General features: G+C 42.7%; 4 protein-coding genes across 5 annotated transcripts; 3 read left to right on the top strand and 1 right to left on the bottom strand.

Moving 5' to 3' along the window:
* Positions 1–43: 43 nt before the first annotated feature.
* On the bottom strand, positions 44–4,173 carry zbtb49 (zinc finger and BTB domain containing 49). 2 transcript variants are annotated; one of them, XM_056770323.1, is made up of 9 exons: positions 4,136–4,173; positions 3,642–3,793; positions 2,400–2,562; positions 1,250–2,063; positions 1,114–1,160; positions 966–1,039; positions 791–873; positions 539–700; positions 44–424 (listed from the first exon to the last, which is right to left on the bottom strand). In XM_056770323.1, the coding sequence occupies exons 2-9, from the start codon at positions 3,791–3,793 to the stop codon at positions 147–149; spliced, it is 1,773 nt and encodes a 590-aa protein (XP_056626301.1). In that variant the 5' UTR covers positions 4,136–4,173; the 3' UTR covers positions 44–146. The 2 variants fall into 2 exon arrangements, with proteins under 2 accessions (XP_056626301.1, XP_056626302.1); XM_056770324.1 differs by having other exon boundaries at positions 3,642–3,809; positions 4,136–4,164.
* A 144-nt stretch (positions 4,174–4,317) lies between these two features.
* Positions 4,318–7,031, top strand: lyar (Ly1 antibody reactive homolog (mouse)). Its single transcript, XM_056770325.1, has 9 exons — positions 4,318–4,615; positions 4,721–4,900; positions 4,979–5,093; positions 5,169–5,276; positions 5,359–5,442; positions 5,665–5,887; positions 5,975–6,040; positions 6,476–6,561; positions 6,836–7,031. The coding sequence occupies exons 2-9, from the start codon at positions 4,779–4,781 to the stop codon at positions 6,971–6,973; spliced, it is 942 nt and encodes a 313-aa protein (XP_056626303.1). The 5' UTR covers positions 4,318–4,615; positions 4,721–4,778; the 3' UTR covers positions 6,974–7,031.
* A 3,309-nt stretch (positions 7,032–10,340) lies between these two features.
* tmem128 (transmembrane protein 128) lies at positions 10,341–16,839 on the top strand. The gene is made up of 5 exons (XM_056769765.1): positions 10,341–10,542; positions 14,762–14,903; positions 15,229–15,390; positions 15,950–16,057; positions 16,146–16,839. The coding sequence occupies exons 1-4, from the start codon at positions 10,461–10,463 to the stop codon at positions 16,047–16,049; spliced, it is 486 nt and encodes a 161-aa protein (XP_056625743.1). The 5' UTR covers positions 10,341–10,460; the 3' UTR covers positions 16,050–16,057; positions 16,146–16,839.
* Positions 16,840–18,019: 1,180 nt separating this feature from the next.
* otop1 (otopetrin 1) lies at positions 18,020–23,154 on the top strand. The gene is made up of 6 exons (XM_056770165.1): positions 18,020–18,436; positions 18,523–18,659; positions 18,795–18,853; positions 19,199–19,329; positions 21,697–22,598; positions 22,981–23,154. The coding sequence occupies exons 1-6, from the start codon at positions 18,076–18,078 to the stop codon at positions 23,149–23,151; spliced, it is 1,761 nt and encodes a 586-aa protein (XP_056626143.1). The 5' UTR covers positions 18,020–18,075; the 3' UTR covers positions 23,152–23,154.

The following is a 23,154-nucleotide window of genomic DNA, read 5'->3' as shown; positions in this document are numbered from 1 at the left end:
AGGTCTCATCACTCAAAAATGAGATGTACACAACAACACAATCTAGTGTTTAAATAAACAACATTTTATTCAAAGCCCACAGACAGAACAGAAATCCCTGAGAGAGATCACGCAACACACATTCACGTCACCGTAAAGATTGACTCTCATTGGTCCATTTCAGTGTCACTCTGCAGAGTTTTCATGGCCCGCCCCCACATCGCACCGCTGCTGCAGAGTCCTCCGGCGGTCCCGCACTGTGCGTCAGGTGCGTCTTCACAGAGCGCCTGCTCAGCGCCTGCGGGCGTGCAGTGGGCGCTGCGGTGTCTGCGCAGAACTGCGCTGCGTGTGAAGCCTTTCCCGCAAGTGTCGCATACATACGGCCGTTCACCTGTGTGTGAGCGCACGTGACGCTGTAGATCACCTGACCCGGCAAAACACTTCCCTACACACACACACACACACACTAGTTAGTACTGAACAATTCTTCTGAAATAAACACATAGTAAAGGTTCTAAATGAAGAGCTATAAGTTATGTTAAGAGTGTGTGTCTCTCACCGCAGGTCTGGCAGCTGTACGGTTTGTCTCCAGCGTGTCTCACTTTGTGCTTAAAGAGTTTCCGCTGCATGTTGAAAGATTTTCCGCACTGATCGCAGGTGAATTCGTTCTCTGTGCTGTGAGTTTTCTTGTGTTCCTTTAGATTACTGAAGTTACTGAAGCCTGACACACACACACACACACACACACAAACACACATCTATTAAATCATGTCTATCTCACATGTGTCACGCGTGATAGTTTATTTCTCACCTCGTCCACAGAAGTCACACAGGTGCGGTCGAGCTCCCGAATGAATCAGAATGTGACGCTGAACATCACCTGCCGCCGCAAAACTCAACAACACAACAAACAGCAGAAGTTCACTTGAGATTTGTTCAGTTGTGTGTCACTGTGTCACAACTTTTCTCTGGAGTAACACACATACCTCTTTCCACAGAGCTCACAGATGTAGGGTTTCTCTCCTGTGTGACGTCGTAAATGTGTCTGAAGGTTTCCTGCCTAAACACACACACACAAATATTTGTCCCTCTTGTGTTCACTGTGTCGAGTAACAAACATCAGACCAGATTTACCTGTGAAAATCTTTTACCGCACACGTTACACTGAAACGGCTTCTCTCCTGTCAAACACACACAACAGGAACACATCAGTGTGGGAAGAGATGCACACCATGTGTTTGTGTGTGTGTGTGGGGGGGGGGTTTGTTACCTGTGTGTGAGCGTGTGTGCAGCTCGAGGTTACTGGGATGTTTAAAGGTCTTTCCACACAACTCACAGCAGTATTTGTTACTGCTGACCTCTGACCTCTCAGAGTCAGACCTCACGTCAGGGTCACGTGTCTCTCCTGCAGGTGTCGTCTTTAACTCGGACACCTCTGCTGGGTCAGAGGTCACAATCTCAATGGGGTCAGCAGGGTCAGAGGTCACCTCTGTGGGCTGCATCGTCGGCGACTCCTGCTGGTCACATCGAGTATCAGCATCCGCACAGTTCTCCACCTCATCCACGCTGACGTGAGAGCGCAGGTAGTTAAACTTCTTCAGGTACACTGTCTTTTTAGGGCGAAGAATACGGGCGATGGGATGGGCCTCAGGTGGGTGGGCGGAGTCCGTCACATGACTGGAGCTTTGTGTTTGGTTCTGAGGCAGTGATTGGTTAGCAGTGCTCGTGTTCAGCTGCTCGTCTGCTCCTCCAAACGACCCGGCGTTCTGGTCGGCGCTCTGTTTGAAATACTGTTTAGTGTAGAAGTTTCTGAGCTTGTAGCCGTGCGGCGGCTGTCGGTTTGGCTGTGACGCAGCGTCTGGCTCTAGCGTGGTGTTGCCCAGGGCCGGCGTGGGCTGTGCACGTTTGTACGGGTCGTCGGCAGGGATGAGAAGATGTTTGTTGAGATCCGCTTCTGAGGACAGAGAGTTTCTCAACACACAGTCCTGGTCATAAGAGACGTCCGCAGGCAGAGAGAAGGACGCGTCCGGCACTGTCACACAAGGCTTCAGAAACGCGTGACATGTGTTAAGGAGGTTAGACACCTACACAAACACAAACCACTCATGAAATCAAATATAATCAAAAGTTATTTTTTCATTTATTTATGTCGTGACAAACCTGTATGGGTTTTTTTCTTGTGAAGAACACAAAAGAAGATATTTTAAAGAATGTCGTTAATCAAACAACACTGAACCCCATTGACTTCCATTGTAGAACACAAAACCAGACATTTTTCACAATATCTTCTTTTGAGTTCCACCGAAGTCAAATAGACGTTTACAACCACACGAACGAGAATAAACAATATATGCATTTCTGATTTTGGATGAGCTATCCCTCTTTAAGGGACTTTTAAAGTTGTAACGGCTGTGTGTGACCTGCAGGCTGTGTGCGATCTCCATCAGTGTGTGAACATTGTCTTGGTTGAGCTCCAGGTGTGAAGTGTACATGTAATCCAGAATCTGACCGATGCCACCCACATCCTGAATGCTCAGATGAAAAACATCGTTCTTCTGTGCTGGAGAGTTCTGGAACAGAGATCTGATGAAAGATCATTCAACACTGAACGTCACACAACACCACTGTGTTTTACATCAAATTGCTGTAGTGTGTGTCTCCATAGATATAATCAACTAGATGCCGCATTAGCCCGCTTTCTATGGCCCGCTATACGTATGTCGTCCGCCATATTGGAACGGTGCGAGCCGATTTTAACACTCAAAATCGATACAAGATTATGAAAACATATTCATTGTTGTTCGAACTCACACATTGTATCCTAAAGGTTATAAAATTTTTAGGCAATTTAAAATCCCGTGGTTACACAACCATGGCTGTGAAGCGCGGTGTTGGGGCATTCTAATCAACTGTGAGTGACGTCAGTGGACAGTTCCAATATGGCGGACAAGTCTATGTGCCTGGGTAGGGTTGCACAAGCCCTTCTTAAGTTCTTTCTTAAATCAGCACTAGAGGCTTAGTAACTGCTAGCTAGTTTGTAACTAACTCTGCACGTTATTCGGTTTCAGCGTTTGATCTTAAGGCCGAACGTAGCTAGTAGTTCGTCAGCTCTCCGTAAAGTAACACGTAGTCGCATAATATGACGTTTACCTTTAATAGTCCAATAGCAGCCATTGAATGCGTGAGGTACAGTTGTGTTGAATTGTTGTGAATTTCAAAACGTTTTTGATTTAAATGTATTTTACAGAACATAATAACGGTAAAATAGTTTTTTTTTAATAGAATACCACCTAATTAGGAATAGCATAATAGGAATTAAATATTTCAAATTAAACAATATGAATATCAAATGCTAATTATAAACAATACAGCATTATAAAATCTGAATAAATGACATGTTATACGTGATTTAATTTTACTGCCAACCGCAAATGAAAGAAAAAATATGATTTTATGTTGACAAGCACAACATAGGCAGATGGACACACACGGAGGCGCCTCGAGTTCAGTGATTCTGCTTTTTTATTCCTATAGTTACTCCTGGCGGGTGGCTTCCGTAAATATTTATAGTGCGTATGTTGTAAATTAGTATAAGTCAAAAGTAGCTGCAACCGGGGAGCGCATGAATGCGGCATCTAGTTGTATATATCTATCTGTGTTACCTGAAGTATGCGCTAAAGGCAGCCAGCACGTTCTTGTGCGCTTTAAAGCAGACGCCCTTCACCACCAGCATGCAGTCGCACAGTAAACCCTGAATGCGCTGTTCCTGCAGCTGCTGCAGCACATACACACTGTGACTGCTCAAACCGTCCATCTGCACACAACACACACTCACACAGAGAGACAGACAGATGTCAAGTATGTCGTGCAGATCAGATGTTAGTTGTCATCTTTCTATTTCTATTACTTGTACAGTGCATCTGTAACTCAGTCATAGTGATGCTGCTGCTCATAATGACAGAAGTGCGTGAGTCCGTGTTCTTGACCGGCCATGAGAAAATGAGGCTCCAGCAGAAGCGCGCTCCTCATCTAATATACTCGATCACATCAATGAGCGAAACGCGTCACGTGCTGTTGATGTCTCGTTTTATGTTCGCGTGTGTTTATGCGATAAAAGTGTTTGTTTAGAATAAAAAATGTTTGTCACTGTTCTCACCTTTTGTTAGGATGAACAGGCACAGAGCAGATGGCGTCACTCACTTCCCTTTACAAATTAAGAGTCCTTATGCATATCTGTCCTAATTTTCAAATCGGCGTATTATTTTTAAGAATTCAATAACGTATAAAGGAATTTAATCAATTAAAAACAGTTTTTTACAATGTATTTGTTGACATAACTGGACGAAATTTAACGTTTTAAAAGTTTATTTCATCGGATTGTTTTACGGGTGTTTCGTGTTTCCGTCCGGAACGAAAACAGTCCCACCGGTCGACCGTGGGATCACGTGGTTCATTCCTGTGTCGCTTCACGTGTTGATCTAGTGAACTGGATCTGAATTAAACTCGAATAAATGTTCAGAGCAGATTGTGCCAACATTCACCAGAGAGTGTGAAGATCAGACCGGAGAGATCAGTCACTCGAGCTGCTGTTCTGCACGTGATCAGACTGAAGAAAAGATCAGACTCACTAGGTCAGGTAAGTTTGAGTTTGCATTAATGGGTCACTCACACACACAATACATAATACAAAAAGGTTGAATTTAATAAGGTCTAATGCACGATGTATGGTTTCTCATCCCAGGTGCTGAAATCAGTTGGAGAGATCAGATTCGTCAGACTGAGAGATCAGATCGATCAGGATGGTGTTCTTCACATGTAATGCCTGTGGAGAGTCACTGAAGAAGGCTCAAGTGGAGAAACACGTGCTGAAGTGTAGTGGATGTCAGGTTTTGTCCTGCATCGACTGTGGAAAAGACTTCTGGTCAGTGTGAGGTTGTGTAGATGCTGTGTGATTGCGTGTTGTGTAGTGATGATTGTGACCGATGCTTTTTGCGCACAGGGGCGAAGATTACAGAAACCACATCAAATGCATCAGCGAAGATCAGAAATATGGAGGAAAAAATTTCCAGGCAAAGGCGAATAAAGGCGACGTGAAGCAGCAGCAGTGGATTGAGGTAAATAAACTCTTGAGCTGTCAGAAATATCCAGAGAGATTCTCCAGAGAACTCAAAGCTTCTGTTGTGTTCCAGAGAATCCAGGAGGCCATGAAACGACCCGACATTGATCCCAAACTGCATCATGTTCTGGATCAGGTCAGCTCGTATGAGAACGTGCCCAGGAAGAGAGCAAAGTTTCAGGTGAAGATCTCAAACCAACCGTCGTTCAGCTTGATGGTTTATGAGTTGATTTATGATTGTCGTGATGTTTGTTCATGTGCAGAACTGGATGAAGAACTGTCTGAAGATCCACAGCCCGCCTTTGATCGAGCAGGTCTGGGATATTTTTTCAACGACTGCCAGCAGCGTAAGTGTTTGAGCTTCCTTATCGTTGTTTCTGCTGATTATCAGTGACATTCGATGGACATCTGTGTCACGGAAAATCAATATTATAGAAGATTTATAATAATATTTTTAGGTCTTAAATGAAACTCAACTCTATCAAATCTCTGAGCAAAAGATGAAAGACTCACATCACGTGTGTATATTTGTTTATATGTTTATAATAATGTGTAACAATGTTTTGCAGGAAAATAACACACAAAATAAGCAGACACTTAGTGAGTGTTCTGCGGAAAACAAAACGAATCCTAAAGTGAGATCAGAAGAGACCTCGAAGCAGAACGGACACGATACCCGTGATGAGAAACAGATGAGTAAGAAGAGGAAACGACAGACAGAAGAAAACCATCAGAACACAGAAGAAAAAATCAAGAAAAAACACAAGAAAATAAATCAAGTGGAATTTGATGGTAAAAACATCTTGAGAATATCTTGCTGTCTCTTATCAAGAGATCAACAGAACCCTCATTTCATTCCTGTCTTTTCTGACCAATCAGAGAGTTTTAACACAGAAGGGGAGGAGTCAGTGGAGCAAGAGGTGGAGTCTGAATCAAATGCTAAAGGTATTTTATTCATGTAATAGTGCTGGCATTAATACACCCTGTGACAGAGTTTCATGTAGTGATGGACAATTGTTGCTTCATTTGATCAGTGTGAATAAATTTATATTCAATGAACTGGCTGATATATCAAATATTAATAAAGCTAATATATAATAGCTTTCCTGTAGATCAGAGCATTGCGTTAACCATGCAAGGTTGTGGGATCGATCCCAGAGGATTGCACATACCTAAGTATAAATGTATAGGATAATGCTACGTAAGTCGCTTTGGATAAAAGCTTCTGCCAAATGCATAAATGTACATGTATTATATAAAAGGGAAAGTATTTATCATGTAGTAAACATAGATTGTCGTCGCAAGATCTCACAATTGCTAGATATCACCCATAGTATATATTATAAGTTTGAAGTTCTGAGTCTGTTAATTGTGTCCTAGGGAAGTTTAATTGGAAAGGAACGATAAAGGCTGTTCTGAAAGATGCTCCAGATGAAGGGCTCGCTGTCAAAAAAATTAGAAAGAAGGTGAGTTGGGTTTCACTTTAGTGGTATTTAAGATATGTAACTTCCTTCCGTGATCGGCTTTTATTCTAAACTGGAGACTTTTATTTTGAAAATAAGAGTCATTCTTTCGAATTCTATTAGGAAAAATTCATTTGATTGGTTAGTTTTTTAACCACTCTGCACAGCTAACTGTAACTTGCCCTCTATGGTTTATTCTCATGTGTTCATGTGTCATTGAGGCAGATTGACGGTCTGTTATTGATCATCGATTGTGTGTCTGTTGTTTATTTTTCAGGTTTTAGCTCAATACTATTCATTCACCGGAAGCTCCAACTACAGATCGGAGGAGGAAGTTCTCGCTCTGTTCAACAAGAAAATCAACCACAACCCAAAGTTTAAAGTCCTCAAAGATAAAGTTAGACTTGTGAAGTGATGCTGGTGTTTTCTGCTCATCACTGTTTTTAATAAACGCTGTGAATAACAGAACTGCATTATTCTGTGTGTGTGTGTGTGTGTGTTCAAGTGTTCACCTCTGACCGCTCATCTGTCCTGAGATCAGTTGTTTAAGATGGTAGTGGGGGGGCTGAAAGGACTGAATCGGTCTCTTGTGTGGGAGTTTTTTTTCTCAGGCCAGGGTTCAGTTGGCCCGACACACAGAGGCTCCATACAGGTGCGAGCGCTCGCTGGACCCGCGGGTCAAGACTCACAGCAGTCCGGTTTCTGCCCGGAGAATGAGCCGCCTGTGTGACATACACACACACACACTGCGGAGCGCTCGACCTGATAAATCCCAGCGTACCGCACTGATCCTGTGCTTAAATGTAATCATATCAGCCCAACGGCTCACGTTTGCTGGAGGTAAACTCTCGACTTCAGTTACATGATTTTTTTTCTGTTCAGCATGTTTATTGTGAATGGAATAGTTCAGTCTGAAATCATAAGATATGTATGTGTGACATCTGTACATCAAACTGTCTGGTGACTGGTGTGATGAAAAGACCTGAAGTTATTCTGAATCAACCAGATTGTGGGAAATGTAGAAACTTGATCTTCAAACCCCAGACACACTGAAGTCAGCAAAAAACTGAAAGTGTGTGTGAAAGAGAGAGAGTTTGTGTGTGTGTGTGTGTGTGTGTGAATGAGAGAGTGTGTTTGTGTGTGTGTGTGTGTGTGTGTGAATGAGAGAGTGTGTTTGTGAGAGCGAGTGTGTGTGTGTGAAAGAGTGTTTGTGTGTGTGTGTGTGTGTGTGTGTGTGTGTGTGTGAATGAGAGAGTGTGTTTGTGTGTGTGTGTGAATGAGAGAGTGTGTTTGTGAGAGCGAGTGTGTGTGTGTGTGTGAAAGAGTGTTTGTGTGTGTGTGTGTGAAAGAGAGAGTGTACTTGTACGAATATCTTTATGAGGACCAGTTTGAGTTTAAGAACAGCAGACTGAGGACTAAGAGAGTAAAGTGAGGACATGTAGGCCGGTCGTCACTTTCAGAGACCCCTTTAAAGGGCTGTTAGAGGGTCAAGACCTGGTTTTAGGGTTTAGGTTATAATCAGGTTTAGGTTAGGTTTAGGGTCAGGTACTCACTTCTGATGGTTAGGGGCTAGAGATTGCATTGAGTCAATGTATGTCCACATAAGGATAGCTGTGCAAACGTGTGCGTGTGTTTCTGTGAGAGCGAGAAAGTGTATGTGTGTGTGTAATAGTGTGTGTGTTTGTGTGTGAGAGCGAGTGTGTCCGTTTGTGTGTGTGTGTGTAAGGTATGTGTATTTGATAAACTCAGCTCGGTTCTCTCTCCTCACAGAACACTATTGTTCTCCTCATGGTTGCCTCAAAGGCCTCTGGGAAACAGGAGAAGACGCGCAGGTTTACTGCAGCAGCAGGAAATGATGTTATTGTCTGTTTGGGTGAGAATCAAATGTACTCGGTCGATTCTCAGAATCACACACATTCTTCCTGCAGGACGTTTGAAAGAGTCACATTATGATACATGATGGTCTTTTGAACACGATACTCTGATAAAGTCACAGCAGGTACAATCAGGTTCTGTTTAGAATCAAAGCGTTTAATATCTCCACAGGTTTGATGTGATGCTTGAATAATGGAAGTGATAACGGAAAGTGTTCTCTGGCAGGTCATGCTTAAAACAAACGAAAGATTCACCCATGCAAGCGGCAGGGAAACTGATCTTCTGAGGTTTAGGAATGAAGAGTTGATGCCATTGATGAGTTTTGAGTTGTGTTCAGTTCTGTTGAGATCTTCACCGGTGCCCTGTTTTCTCTCATATGGGACCCTGGAGAACAAAACCAGTCTTTAGGGTCAATTTATCAAAATTTAGATTTTACATCATCTGAGAAAAGAATAAATGAGCTTTCTATGGATAGTATTTTTTTGAGAGTAGAATAATATCTGGCAGCAATACAACAGTTTAAACTCTGGAATCTGATGGTGCACACAAATCTAAATATTGTGAAAATTGCCTTTGAAGTTGTTAATCAGAGGCACTGTGGTAGAACATCCACTCACAAAAATCAAGTTTTGACGTCGTCAAGGTAGGATATTTACAAAATATCTTTACTTACTATCCTTATGATATTTGGCATAAATGAAAAATGCATAATTTTGACCTATACAATGTATTTTTGGTTATTACTAAAATGTTCTGTGCTACTTAAGACTTGTTTTGTGATCCAGGGTCACATATGGTCAGCATCATGTGTTCAAGGCCAAAACAGAAAAGTGTGGCAATGAAAGTGTCTTATTCTGACTCCAGCAAAGCTGTAACAACACAAAAAGTACAATATAACTTAATGACAAAAATCTATTTGTGTTTATTTACAGGTGTTCACAGAACTCCGTTGGATAAACATGTCCACGAAATGCATACAGTAATCGTTCATTACGTGTTTTGTTTAGTTTAGGACACCGAGCAGTGAAACAAAAACAAACATGAATTGCCTAAGATAACAGTTAACTATACAATACATCTGTTTACCAAACACACACTCAAGCATTTCAAATAGATGTCTAATAAACACTTATACTTCATTTACTCCATTGTGCCCATTAGAGAAGATTTTTTTGGGTCTGAATGGGGTCTATTTTGTTTCTAAATATGACTTTTAAATGAATTAAACATCTATTTAATGTGATGTTTAAAATAATATAGTCATTTGTGATGTGTGTGTGTGTGTGTGTGTGTGGGTGAGTTTTGTTTCAGGTCAGTCTGATTCCAGCTGGCAGGTAACTCAAACTGGGGCAGGTTCAGAGAGACCGGGGCGGTTGGCAGGATGCAATATTCCACACCTGTGCTGCTGTCCACACACCTGAACAGCTGACCTCCTGAACCCTCTTACAGGTGATGCTCAGCTGCTCACGGACCTGCTGACCTCCATTTGACCAAACATTTCATTACTGCCAATCAACTCCTGTTTCTCTAGGGTCAACATACACATAGACATAAACATACTTATATATACTTATATACATGATACAACTCTACATTGCATTTAGATATATGTTCATATTTATCATCTAAAAATATATCAGTTAAATAACATATCAGATGCTTTAGTGATATATAAATACATTGTAATATATAAATACAATTTATTTAAAATAATAAATATATTTAAAAGCTATTTAGTAAGAAAAAGCTATATTAATAAATGTCAATTTTTACTTTCAGAATGTCCTTCTCGCCTTTACGAGTCGTTTTGTGACGTCATTAACGGGAAGTGACGCGATCAGTGATTAGGCTGAAAACGCTTTTAATCAATAACCAAATGTGCACAACATCAATAAGGTGAAGAAATGAGGAAAATAAATCGGTAAATTACAAAGAAAACACGTTAAATATAACGGCATAGTTTGAAGGCGGGCGCTTGATTTGACGTCTCCTCCGAGTCTCCGCCCCTTTATCTTGACGTTGGTGTCATGGCGGATTTCAGTGAGTTTGTGAATCTGCGGCGGCGATTTATCAGCATACAAGAACAACAACAACAAGAGGACGAGCAGAGTGAGAAACACACACAAATATACACAAAACAACAACACACAGCGTTCTGATGATCGCTGTCGTTTCATCCGTCAGCAGCTGTTTGTGTTCATGTTGTGAAACACCTGAAACATCTCTGACACGGTTTAATAAAGTAGTAACAATGGCTTTATGGCAGTTGATTGCCATTTTTATTACCATAGTTTCACTTCAAGTATCACGGTTACTGTTGTGAGGTTACTATGGTGTGATAAAGAAAAACTAAGGTTACAGAAGTTCTTCATTTTCGTAAGGGTGATGTGATGTTGTGATGTTGTGTTTCAGGCGTGTGTGTGATGTTGTGTTTCAGGCGTGTGTGTGATGTTGTGTTTCAGGTGTGTGTGTGATGTTGTGTTTCAGGCGTGTGTGTGATGTTGTGTTTCAGGCGTGTGTGTGATGTTGTGTTTCAGGCGTGTGTGTGATGTTGTGTTTCAGGTGTTTCAAGTGTGTATGATGTGATGTTGTGTTTCAGGTGTGTGTGTGATGTTGTGTTTCAGGCGTGTGTGTGATGTTGTGTTTCAGGTGTTTCAAGTGTGTCTGATGTGATGTTGTGTTTCAGGCGTGTGTGTGATGTTGTGTTTCAGGCGTGTGTGTGATGTTGTGTTTCAGGTGTTTCAAGTGTGTCTGATGTGATGTTGTGTTTCAGGCGTGTGTGTGATGTTGTGTTTCAGGTGTGTGTGTGATGTTGTGTTTCAGGCGTGTGTGTGATGTTGTGTTTCAGGCGTGTGTGTGATGTTGAGTTTCAGGCGTGTGTGTGATGTTGTGTTTCAGGTGTTTCAAGTGTGTCTGATGTGATGTTGTGTTTCAGGTGTGTGTGTGATGTTGTGTTTCAGGCGTGTGTGTGATGTTGTGTTTCAGGTGTTTCAAGTGTGTCTGATGTGATGTTGTGTTTCAGGCGTGTGTGTGATGTTGTGTTTCAGGCGTGTGTGTGATGTTGTGTTTCAGGCGTGTGTGTGATGTTGTGTTTCAGGTGTTTCAAGTGTGTCTGATGTGATGTTGTGTTTCAGGCGTGTGTGTGATGTTGTGTTTCAGGCGTGTGTGTGATGTTGTGTTTCAGGTGTTTCAAGTGTGTCTGATGTGATGTTGTGTTTCAGGCGTGTGTGTGATGTTGTGTTTCAGGTGTGTGTGTGATGTTGTGTTTCAGGCGTGTGTGTGATGTTGTGTTTCAGGCGTGTGTGTGATGTTGAGTTTCAGGCGTGTGTGTGATGTTGTGTTTCAGGTGTTTCAAGTGTGTCTGATGTGATGTTGTGTTTCAGGTGTGTGTGTGATGTTGTGTTTCAGGCGTGTGTGTGATGTTGTGTTTCAGGTGTTTCAAGTGTGTCTGATGTGATGTTGTGTTTCAGGCGTGTGTGTGATGTTGTGTTTCAGGCGTGTGTGTGATGTTGTGTTTCAGGTGTGTTTGATGTTGTGATGTTGTGTTTCAGGCGTGTGTGTGATGTTGTGTTTCAGGTGTGTCTGATGTGATGTTGTGATGTTGTGTTTCAGGCGTGTGTGTGATGTTGTGTTTCAGGTGTGTCTGATGTGATGTTGTGATGTTGTGTTTCAGGTGTGTCTGATGTGATGTTGTGATGTTGTGTTTCAGGCGTGTGTGTGATGTTGTGTTTCAGGTGTGTCTGATGTGATGTTGTGATGTTGTGTTTCAGGTGTGTCTGATGTGATGTTGTGATGTTGTGTTTCAGGTGTGTGTGATGTGATGTTGTGATGTTGTGTTTCAGGTGTGTCTGATGTGATGTTGTGATGTTGTGTTTCAGGTGTGTCTGATGTGATGTTGTGATGTTGTGTTTCAGGTGTGTCTGATGTTATGTTGTGATGTTGTGTTTCAGGTGTTTCAAGTGTGTCTGATGTGATGTTGTGTTTCAGGCGTGTGTGTGATGTTGTGTTTCAGGCGTGTGTGTGATGTTGTGTTTCAGGTGTGTTTGATGTTGTGATGTTGTGTTTCAGGCGTGTGTGTGATGTTGTGTTTCAGGTGTGTCTGATGTGATGTTGTGATGTTGTGTTTCAGGCGTGTGTGTGATGTTGTGTTTCAGGTGTGTCTGATGTGATGTTGTGATGTTGTGTTTCAGGTGTGTCTGATGTGATGTTGTGATGTTGTGTTTCAGGCGTGTGTGTGATGTTGTGTTTCAGGTGTGTCTGATGTGATGTTGTGATGTTGTGTTTCAGGTGTGTCTGATGTGATGTTGTGTTTCAGGTGTGTCTGATGTGATGTTGTGATGTTGTGTTTCAGGTGTGTGTGATGTGATGTTGTGATGTTGTGTTTCAGGTGTGTCTGATGTGATGTTGTGATGTTGTGTTTCAGGTGTGTCTGATGTGATGTTGTGATGTTGTGTTTCAGGTGTGTCTGATGTGATGTTGTGATGTTGTGTTTCAGGTGTGTCTGATGTGATGTTGTGATGTTGTGTTTCAGGTGTGTCTGATGTGATGTTGTGATGTTGTGTTTCAGGTGTTTCAAGTGTGTCTGATGTGATGTTGTGTTTCAGGCGTGTGTGTGATGTTGTGTTTCAGGCGTGTGTGTGATGTTGTGTTTCAGGTGTGTTTGATGTTGTGATGTTGTGTTTCAGGCGTGTGTGTGATGTTGTGTTTCAGGTGTGTCTGATGTGATGTTGTGATGTTGTGTTTCAGGCGTGTGTGTGATGTTGTGTTTCAGGTGTGTCTGATGTGATGTTGTGATGTTGTGTTTCAGGTGTGTCTGATGTGATGTTGTGATGTTGTGTTTCAGGCGTGTGTGTGATGTTGTGTTTCAGGTGTGTCTGATGTGATGTTGTGATGTTGTGTTTCAGGTGTGTCTGATGTGATGTTGTGTTTCAGGTGTGTCTGATGTGATGTTGTGATGTTGTGTTTCAGGTGTGTGTGATGTGATGTTGTGATGTTGTGTTTCAGGTGTGTCTGATGTGATGTTGTGATGTTGTGTTTCAGGTGTGTCTGATGTGATGTTGTGATGTTGTGTTTCAGGTGTGTCTGATGTGATGTTGTGATGTTGTGTTTCAGGCGTGTGTGTGATGTTGTGTTTCAGGTGTGTCTGATGTGATGTTGTGATGTTGTGTTTCAGGTGTGTCTGATGTGATGTTGTGATGTTGTGTTTCAGGCGTGTGTGTGATGTTGTGTTTCAGGTGTGTCTGATGTGATGTTGTGATGTTGTGTTTCAGGTGTGTCTGATGTGATGTTGTGTTTCAGGTGTGTCTGATGTGATGTTGTGATGTTGTGTTTCAGGTGTGTCTGATGTGATGTTGTGATGTTGTGTTTCAGGTGTGTCTGATGTGATGTTGTGATGTTGTGTTTCAGGTGTGTCTGATGTGATGTTGTGATGTTGTGTTTCAGGTGTGTCTGATGTGATGTTGTGATGTTGTGTTTCAGGTGTGTCTGATGTGATGTTGTGATGTTGTGTTTCAGGTGTTTCAAGTGTGTCTGATGTGATGTTGTGTTTCAGGCGTGTGTGTGATGTTGTGTTTCAGGCGTGTGTGTGATGTTGTGTTTCAGGTGTGTTTGATGTTGTGATGTTGTGTTTCAGGCGTGTGTGTGATGTTGTGTTTCAGGTGTGTCTGATGTGATGTTGTGATGTTGTGTTTCAAGCGTGTGTGTGATGTTGTGTTTCAGGTGTGTCTGATGTGATGTTGTGATGTTGTGTTTCAGGTGTGTCTGATGTGATGTTGTGATGTTGTGTTTCAGGCGTGTGTGTGATGTTGTGTTTCAGGTGTGTCTGATGTGATGTTGTGATGTTGTGTTTCAGGTGTGTCTGATGTGATGTTGTGTTTCAGGTGTGTCTGATGTGATGTTGTGATGTTGTGTTTCAGGTGTGTGTGATGTGATGTTGTGATGTTGTGTTTCAGGTGTGTCTGATGTGATGTTGTGATGTTGTGTTTCAGGTGTGTCTGATGTGATGTTGTGATGTTGTGTTTCAGGCGTGTGTGTGATGTTGTGTTTCAGGTGTGTCTGATGTGATGTTGTGATGTTGTGTTTCAGGTGTGTCTGATGTGATGTTGTGTTTCAGGTGTGTCTGATGTGATGTTGTGATGTTGTGTTTCAGGTGTGTGTGATGTGATGTTGTGATGTTGTGTTTCAGGTGTGTCTGATGTGATGTTGTGATGTTGTGTTTCAGGTGTGTCTGATGTGATGTTGTGATGTTGTGTTTCAGGTGTGTCTGATGTGATGTTGTGATGTTGTGTTTCAGGTGTGTCTGATGTGATGTTGTGATGTTGTGTTTCAGGCGTGTGCTCTGAGGAGTCTGTGGATGTGAAGTCTTCGGCTGGTATCAATCGTCACTCAGTCTTCTGGATCGTGGCGTCTCTCAGTGTTTCCTACTATGTGGATTTCTTCAGAGTTGTGCTGAACAGCAGTGACATTCACGGGTGATTACAGACACTCATCTTGATACCAGGATTACCTGTGAACTCACTCACACACCCTACTGTCACTCTCCTGAACACTGCGTGTGTGCTGCTTTACAGTTGCACTGTGGTTTTGCCCCACTGCAAATCTCATTCTCTCCATCCGACACTCCACATCTCCGTCACACAGCCGTTGGTTGAGCCTGGATTACAACACAGATTACAGTGCTCTGGTTACACACTGAGACCCAAACACACAACTCTCCTCACACTCTGCAGTGGTGTACAGTAGACAGTAAGAAGCATGATTTGATATGACGTCATGCGTGTGTGTTTTGTGTTGTAGTTGGTGGTTTGCTGTTGGACTGCTGTTGCTGGGACTGTGTCTGAGTCTGGCAGCGTTCTGTATCGTGTATCTCGAGTGGTTTAAAGGCATCAAGAACTATGAGCAGGAATATCCAGCTGTACCAGCGGTCACGACTGCGGCCTTCATCGCTGCGTCCTGCAGGTCACATCAACACTCATTTCACAACTGACACATCCAGGTTTCGGTCTACACAAGATAAAAGTGATAGTTCATCCAAAAATGAAAATTCTGTCATCATTTACTCGCCCTCGTGTCATTTCAAACCTGCATGACTTTCTCTCTTGTGCGGAACACAATAGAAGATATTTGAAGAAAGTTGGTAACCGAACAGCACTGGACCCCATTTACTTCTATTGTATGAACACAAAACCAATGCAAGTGAATGGGGTCCAGTTAACAACATTCTTCAAAATATCTTCTTTTCGTGTTCTGCGGAAGAAAGAAATTCAGACAGGTTTGAAATGACAAGAGGATCATGAGAATACATCCATGTCACATTTAATCAAAAGAGAACATTATTTTGCATTCAGACTTTTCATTCCCATAATGCACCATCTTTAAACAAGGGATTATTTTGAAGTAATTATATTATAATGTACAAATACAAATGGATGTGAAACACACACAAACATTTCATCAACAGATTGTGAAGTTTGTGTTGTATTACTCTGTGATAATCGTAATGTTTTGTGTGTTTCAGTTTAAATGTGGCCCTGTGGCCGGTCTGGTCTTTCTTCACTCCCGTCATTCTCTTCACTCAGTTCATGGGAGTTGTGATGCTGATATCACTGCTGGGCTGAGACACGGGGTGAGAAACAAACACTCCCACAACACATCACGTTCAAAAAGACCTTTCTTCAGTTTTAAAGATCTGTTATATTTCTGTCTGGGAATAGAACGTCACTGTGTTTTAAGAAGCTGAAGGTGGATATCAGATGATCTGTGACGGCCGTGACCTCTGCCTGACCTCTGACCTCTGTTCAAGAAGCGATTTCATGACCAACAAGAGACTGAATATTCTGACCTCTCACATCAGCGTCTGATAAGAGGCGTTTGACTTTTAATGTTAACACCATTATGATGCCAGCGCTGGAGAACAGCATGAGGTCATTTCAGGTACATGAGGTCTATGGGAGGTTTTCCCTGAGGTCCTGTATATTTTTCTAACGTTAACTTTCTTCTTTACACTTCAGGTTGCATTAAATTATTTTTTCTTTTTTACACACTAAACAAGAAATGTCGCATGTGTGTAAGAATGTGACTGTGTTTGTGTTCTTGTAATGAAACACGTGAATCAGTTTGATGAGACAGATTCCTCAGCTCTACAAAACACTCATTTGCTTCTAATAGTGACTCTCTCACTGCTTTCAAAGTGTGACTTGCTATCATTCCTACAATAATGACTGTATTTTAATGATTGTGTGGAAGTGCGTGTGCAATGAAGAGATTCACATTTCTGAGTATTTTTTGTAAACTGGTTTGGTGGGCCATGACTGATGACTTTGAGAAATTAAAAACCTTGACAACACATCTGTGTGTTTCAGTAAATGTCACTTTCTAATCTGAAATAAAGTGTACCACACAAATTCATTTGCATTACAATTCATTACAAATGTGTACTGATGAGAAACTGTTGGCGCTGTTTAAAGTAAATGTTTTATATGCACAAAATACACAAAAAACATTCCAGCAATGCCACGGACAGAAGATCCACTTTGGTTTCCTGTAGAAGCTTTCAGTCACAGTTTGCTAAAAGAACCATTTCTTTATTATCTTGTTAACATTTCTCCATTACAAAGAAGCTTTTGTGTGACCGCAAGCTTCAGTGGACGTTAAAGGTTGTTTATGGAAGCAAATCTCGACAGAGATCCTCTTCACAACAGTGTTCAGGTGCATCTGTAGATCTGCTCTGATGTTTTGTTGTCATTATTCGAACACTGATCATCAGCATCCGTCACATCAAACATCAAAGCGCGCGTGTAAATGTGATGAAACTGAAGAACTGATGACATTACCGTCCGCTGGCGATAAGCGCCTGATGATCGCATCTGTGATCAGACTCAATCAGAGCTCTCGATAAACGCATCACATCAGACGCAAAGCACAGCAGGACATTCATGAAAACTCAAACTTGAGTCGGGATGTTTCTGAGGGTCTGTGAGCATGTTAATCCGCCTCAGATCCGTTATAATATAAAGCGCTTTTGTTGGAGCTGCGGATCGGTTTCAGTTAATTGGGGGTCTCGCTGATCGCGCGCGCGCGCAAAGCGCGTTTCTTCATATACGAGCATTTAAACGAAACGCGTTAACAGCAAACATTGCGTCTGATAGAGCTGCCATCGTGTGCTTTTCTCTTTAGAAGCTTGCAGACGTCTTTTCTCATCACATTTCAGAGATGCGCAACAGATCCACGCCGTTATACGAGTCCGCGGGCAACAAAGGGAACCTTTCCATAAAGGGCCATTGACCAGTGAAATATGAGCTCGTGAAAACTCACTGGAGCTTCACACGTGGACTGTGGGACGATGAGAAATCACTAGACTGCCAAAGCCACACTAAACCAGCAGAGCTGCGGAGGTCTGGTCTGGATGGGTGCGTGCGTGATGGTGAAGTTTATTTCAGCTCCTGGCATCTGAGCTCTTCTCAAGTTCTCGGTGAATTCTTGGCACTTCGTCGATTCCCCCGAAACGTACAGCCGAACGAAACTCAATCCGCGGTAATCTCTTTGTAGGAGGTATATATGAGCGCCTTGTTCCCGAGCGGGATGTATGCGAAACATGCGTGATCTCTGAGCGCGTAGCGCATTTGGAGACGCGTCGCCGGCACCATGGTGGAGCACAGCGGCCTGGACATCATGTGTATGAACAAATACAGCCCCGGCTCCTCCACCGACACGGAGAAGAAACTTTTCACGCGGCTCAAGGTGAGTTTGACCAAGAGGTACCCGCAGAAGAACGCGGAGACGCTGAGCGCGCAGTACGGCGCCAACCTGCTGCTCATCGGCGTGTCCGTGATGCTCGCGGTCGCCCAGCACGGTCCCGTCGTCAGGGAGGAACACCTGCTCACCTTCATCACGGTGCTGATGCTCGTGCAGCTCGCGTGGATGCTCTGCTACATGATCCGGAGGGAGCGCGAGCGCAGTCCGTTGCCGGAGAGGGACGCGCACGTAGGGACCAGCTGGATACGAGGTGATGCGCGCGGCACGTTATTCTTCAGTTCGGTTGTCATGATGATGATGATGATGATGATGATGATGATAATGTCTGTGAATCAGGTGGACTGACGATGCTGGCGTTACTCTCCCTGATCATGGACGCGTTCCGCATCGGGTACTTTGTGGGCTATCACTCGTGCATCTCTGCGGTTCTGGGGGTCTATCCCATCATCCACGCGCTCCACACCATCTCTCAGGTGAGAGCACATAATGGGAATAAAGAATGTATAACTTTAACGCGCTGTATACTGGCACTTTTGGAAAGGTGTAATGATCCTTTATTATGATGAGACGCAGTGGATGACGTGAATGTGTTTTGCTTTTCATTGCAGGTTCATTTTCTTTGGTTCCACATCAAAGACGTCATCAAGAAATATGAAACGTTTGAAAGGTGCAAATATAAAACATATAATGCCGCCTAACCACTTTTATTAATCAGATTTGATCCAGAACCAGGTATAAGGTATAAAATAAGATATTTTTAGAAAAGTATTATTCTGTGTCCATTCAATGGATGTCAACTGAATTCAAAGTAAACAGTATTTTTCAAAATATCTTCTTTTGTGTTCAGCAGAAGAAAGAAACTCATACAGGTTTGACATGTCCTGAGAGAGGAATACATGTTGATAGAATTTCCATATTAAGCCTGAACTGTAACTATAAGAAGAAATATCTTTAGAGTTCATTGCTGTATCAATACACTTCTGTTAATAATGTTGAATGTTGTGTTGAGCAGGTTTGGGGTGATTCACGCCGTGTTCACTAACCTGCTGCTCTGGTGTAATGGAGTGATGTCAGAGGCTGAACATTTCCTCAACAATCACAGGAGGAGATTAACCGCACTGGGATACGCAAACCACACCACAGGTAACCGTGTGTGTGTGTGTGTGTGTGTGTGTGTGAGGACAATAGTGTTTTTCAGAGTGAATGTGTGGGAGGGTTCAGAGGCCCCCTCTTCTCAGACGGACATTCTGGCTTTTTATCCAAAGTGAATAACAAAAGAGAGAGCATTCAGCATTTTGTCATTTTATTGAATCATACAGAATTAACTGTGATCATATAGATAAAAAAGTCTAAATGTGTCATTTATTTGAAGTTTCCCTTGAGGAAATAAATATTCCAATAATTGAATTAATAGAAAATTTGCATGTTTAACTTCAAAAAACTTTTTTATCTGTTTTGAGGTTTAATCAGTAGTATTTTACATAATAATAATTATTTCTAAACATTTCTTTGCTATTTCAAAATATTTCAAAGCAATGGAAACTTGTTTTGTGCCGAACAAACTCCCTGCAATTCCCTCGTGAACCCCCAGGGGGAACTGCTGTATAGACACTAACATTAAAGAGATAGTTCACTAAAAAATACAAATTCTGTCATATTTTACTCACCTTCGTGTTCTTCCATTGTCTACCATAATAGGAAAAAATCCTTACATCAGTTGTTCTGTTGAACACAGTATGAGATATTTTGAAGAATGTAGGACAGCAAACAGTTCTGCGGCAATTCTGACGACTGTGGTCATTTTCAATGACTACTGTGTTAGTCAATACCGTCCAAGAACGTATTTATTCAACCAAATAAAGAAATTTGTGCAGATTTGGAACAACTAGAGTGAGTCATTCATGGCAGAAATTTCATTTTTGGGAGAACTATCCCTTTAAATTTCATTGAATCAGTGATTTGTTTTGGTGCAAACCTCTAGATGGCACCAGACAGACAGAAATCACTCATGTCCTGTTCTGGCTCTCCTTCTCGTTTCTCAGTTTATTTTTTTAACATAAGTTTAGTCCAAACTAGATAAAAGCATCAGTATAGACCAACAAACATTAACGTTTTTAATGCACAACATACTTATAACATAATATTATTAGAAAATTACAAACATCTGAATATAAACATATTATAGTATGAAATATATAGTGGTTCATTCTTTTAGAAATCTTGTGAAAATGACTTTATTTTGAATCATTTACTCGCCCTCACGTCATCTCAGATCTAAATGACTTTATTACTTCAGCTGAACACAAAAACACACAAACACACGATTATTTTTGTAATGTTATCATCTTATTTGTGACTCAAAGTGGCAAATTGGTCTTGTGAAGTTTCTTGTTTGTCCTGAGATTCACGAGATCCATCGAGATAATGACATGTTGCCGCATTTGACTTTTTAGAAGAGATTTATTAACCCGCTCGAGTCATTTAAATGATGGATGTTTGTGCTTTTTTGAAGCTTTATAAATCCCATATAGACTGTTTCAGCATAACAACACAAACAAACATTACTCGGCCCAAACTTAAGTTGAGGTAGACCTCAGTAAAGAATCAATAACTGTTAAGTTGCTTTAATACAATTCCATTCCATTTTCTACCGCTTATCCGAACTACCTCGGGTCACGGGGAGCCTGTGCCTATCTCAGGAGTCATCGGGCATCAAGGCAGGATACACCCTGGATGGAGTGCCAACCCATCGCAGAGCACACACACTCACTCATTCACTCACGCACTCACACCCTACGGACAATTTTTCCAGAGATGCCAATCAACCTACCATGCATGTCTTTGGACCAGGGGAGGAAACCGGAGTACCCGGAGGAAACCCCCGAGGCACGGGGAGAACATGCAAACTCGGAACCAAGTCGGAAGCGGGAATCGAACCCCCAACCCTGGAGGTGTGAGGCGAACGTGCTAACCACTAAGCCACCGTGCCCCCCTTTTAATTCAATTCATATACAATAAAAAAGTCATATACATTAACATCAATTAATTATAAAATTAATAAATAAAAACACAAAGCGAAAGTTTACTTGTGTCAAGGCACTTGCGTCAGATGAAACCATCTGAAAAAAAGTATTGAGACTTAATTTTTATACCCTTGTTTTGTTTGTGTTCAACTAAAGTAATGAAGTTGTATAGAGTAGATCTGAGAGAATGATGAGAGCTTATATGTGACATTGATTCCTTATAATGAAACTCTGTCAAGTGTTCTGAGAGACGCCAGCTGAAGATCAAACTCCTGAAACACTGACATCAACAGATGGTTATGTTTACATCTCTCTCTCTCTCTCTCTCTCTCTCTCTCTTTCTCTGTCTCTCTCTCTCTCTCCCCTCTCTCTCTCTCTCTCTCCCCTCTCTCTCTCTCTCTCTCTCTCTCCCCTCTCTCTCTCTCTCTCTCCCCTCTCACTCTCTCTCTCTCTCTCTCTCTCTCTCCCTCTATCTCTCTGTCTGTAGTGGAGGAGGAGCCTCAATGTAACTGCAGCACAAGCGTATGCTCCATGTTTTCCACCAGTCTCTACTATCTGTACCCCTTCAACATCGAGTATCACATCTTTGTGTCGGCGATGTTGTTCGTCATGTGGAAGAACATCGGCCGGACACTGGACCACCACACCAACCACAAGCGGCCGTCCACACGCAGCTCTGGCCTTCTGCTCGGGCCGGTTCTGGGTCTGCTGGCTCTGGCCAGCTCCATCACAGTACTGGTGGTGTATCTCATCCACGTGGAGAAGTCCATGCAGACGCGCGAGGCGGCCGTTTCCATGTTCTACTGCTACGGGGTGGTGATGCTGGTGTGCATGTGCGGGGCCAGCGGAACCGGACTCCTCATATACCGGATGGAGGACTGGCCAATGGACACCGGGCAGAACCCGTCCCGTGCGCTGGACTCGGATCTGTTGCTGGGCTCGTCGCTGGGGTCATGGCTGATGTCGTGGTGCAGCGTGGTGGCTGTCGGAGCGAGTCAAAGTTCACCGAGCTACCGCTGGACGTGTCTGGCCTACTCTCTTCTGCTGGTTCTGGAGAAGTGTGTTCAGAACCTCTTCATTGTGGAGTCGCTGTACCGCAGGCACACAGATCCAGCCGGGGGTGAAGAAGGTTCCGGGTCGGTGCCTGAGATCTTCTCTGTGGCCTCTTCGATGGTTCCGCCATACGACGGCATTGTGAACCGGGCGTACGAGACGCAGGACAAGCGCTGCACTCCTCTCGAGAACGAGGCGCACGAGAACCGTCAGGTGTACAGCAGGAAGTGCTCTGGAGTTAGACTTCCTGTGGGAAACAGCCTAAACGTGACGCCCGGAAGAAAGAGACAGGTCCTGAAGAACATCACCATCTTTCTCTTCATGTGCAACATCTCGGTAAGATTTATCATCGAAGCAGAAAGTCACAGACAGAATCTTTGGGGGTTATCGTACACCCGGCGCAAGTGTTTTTGTTAGTTTCCTGATGCAGTTCTCAATTTTCTGTCCAGTGCATCGATCTTATGAAATAGAGCCCTATTTGAAAACATCATCAACTCATGCTTATATAATGTTTTGGCACAAAAAATGACACTGAATTTAAAATAGAAAATCTGGACAAATGGTTAGTCAACGCCTAACGTACGTAAACTAATGCAATCTAACACATCAAATAAAACTGTTGAAGAATGTGGTTTGAAAAGTGTTAGATATCTAAACCTGTGTCACACACATATTGAGACTTAAGCGTGAGGTGTGACGTCTTGTTTCTGGTCTTCAGTTGTGGCTTCTCCCGGCGTTCGGCTGTCGGCCGCAGTACGACAATCATCTGGAGCAGGAGATATTCGGCTTCAGCGCGTGGAGCACCGTTCTGAACGTGGCCATTCCTCTCAACCTCTTCTACCGCATGCACTCTGTGGCGTCTCTCTTCGAGGTTTTCCGGAAGGTTTGAGCA

The sequence above is a fragment of the Triplophysa dalaica genome, chromosome 16 (assembly GCF_015846415.1).
Source record: "Triplophysa dalaica isolate WHDGS20190420 chromosome 16, ASM1584641v1, whole genome shotgun sequence".
Lineage (NCBI taxonomy): Eukaryota > Metazoa > Chordata > Actinopteri > Cypriniformes > Nemacheilidae > Triplophysa > Triplophysa dalaica.
Note: the sequence above shows the minus strand (reverse complement) of the source record. Positions and strands in the feature narration are given on the sequence as shown.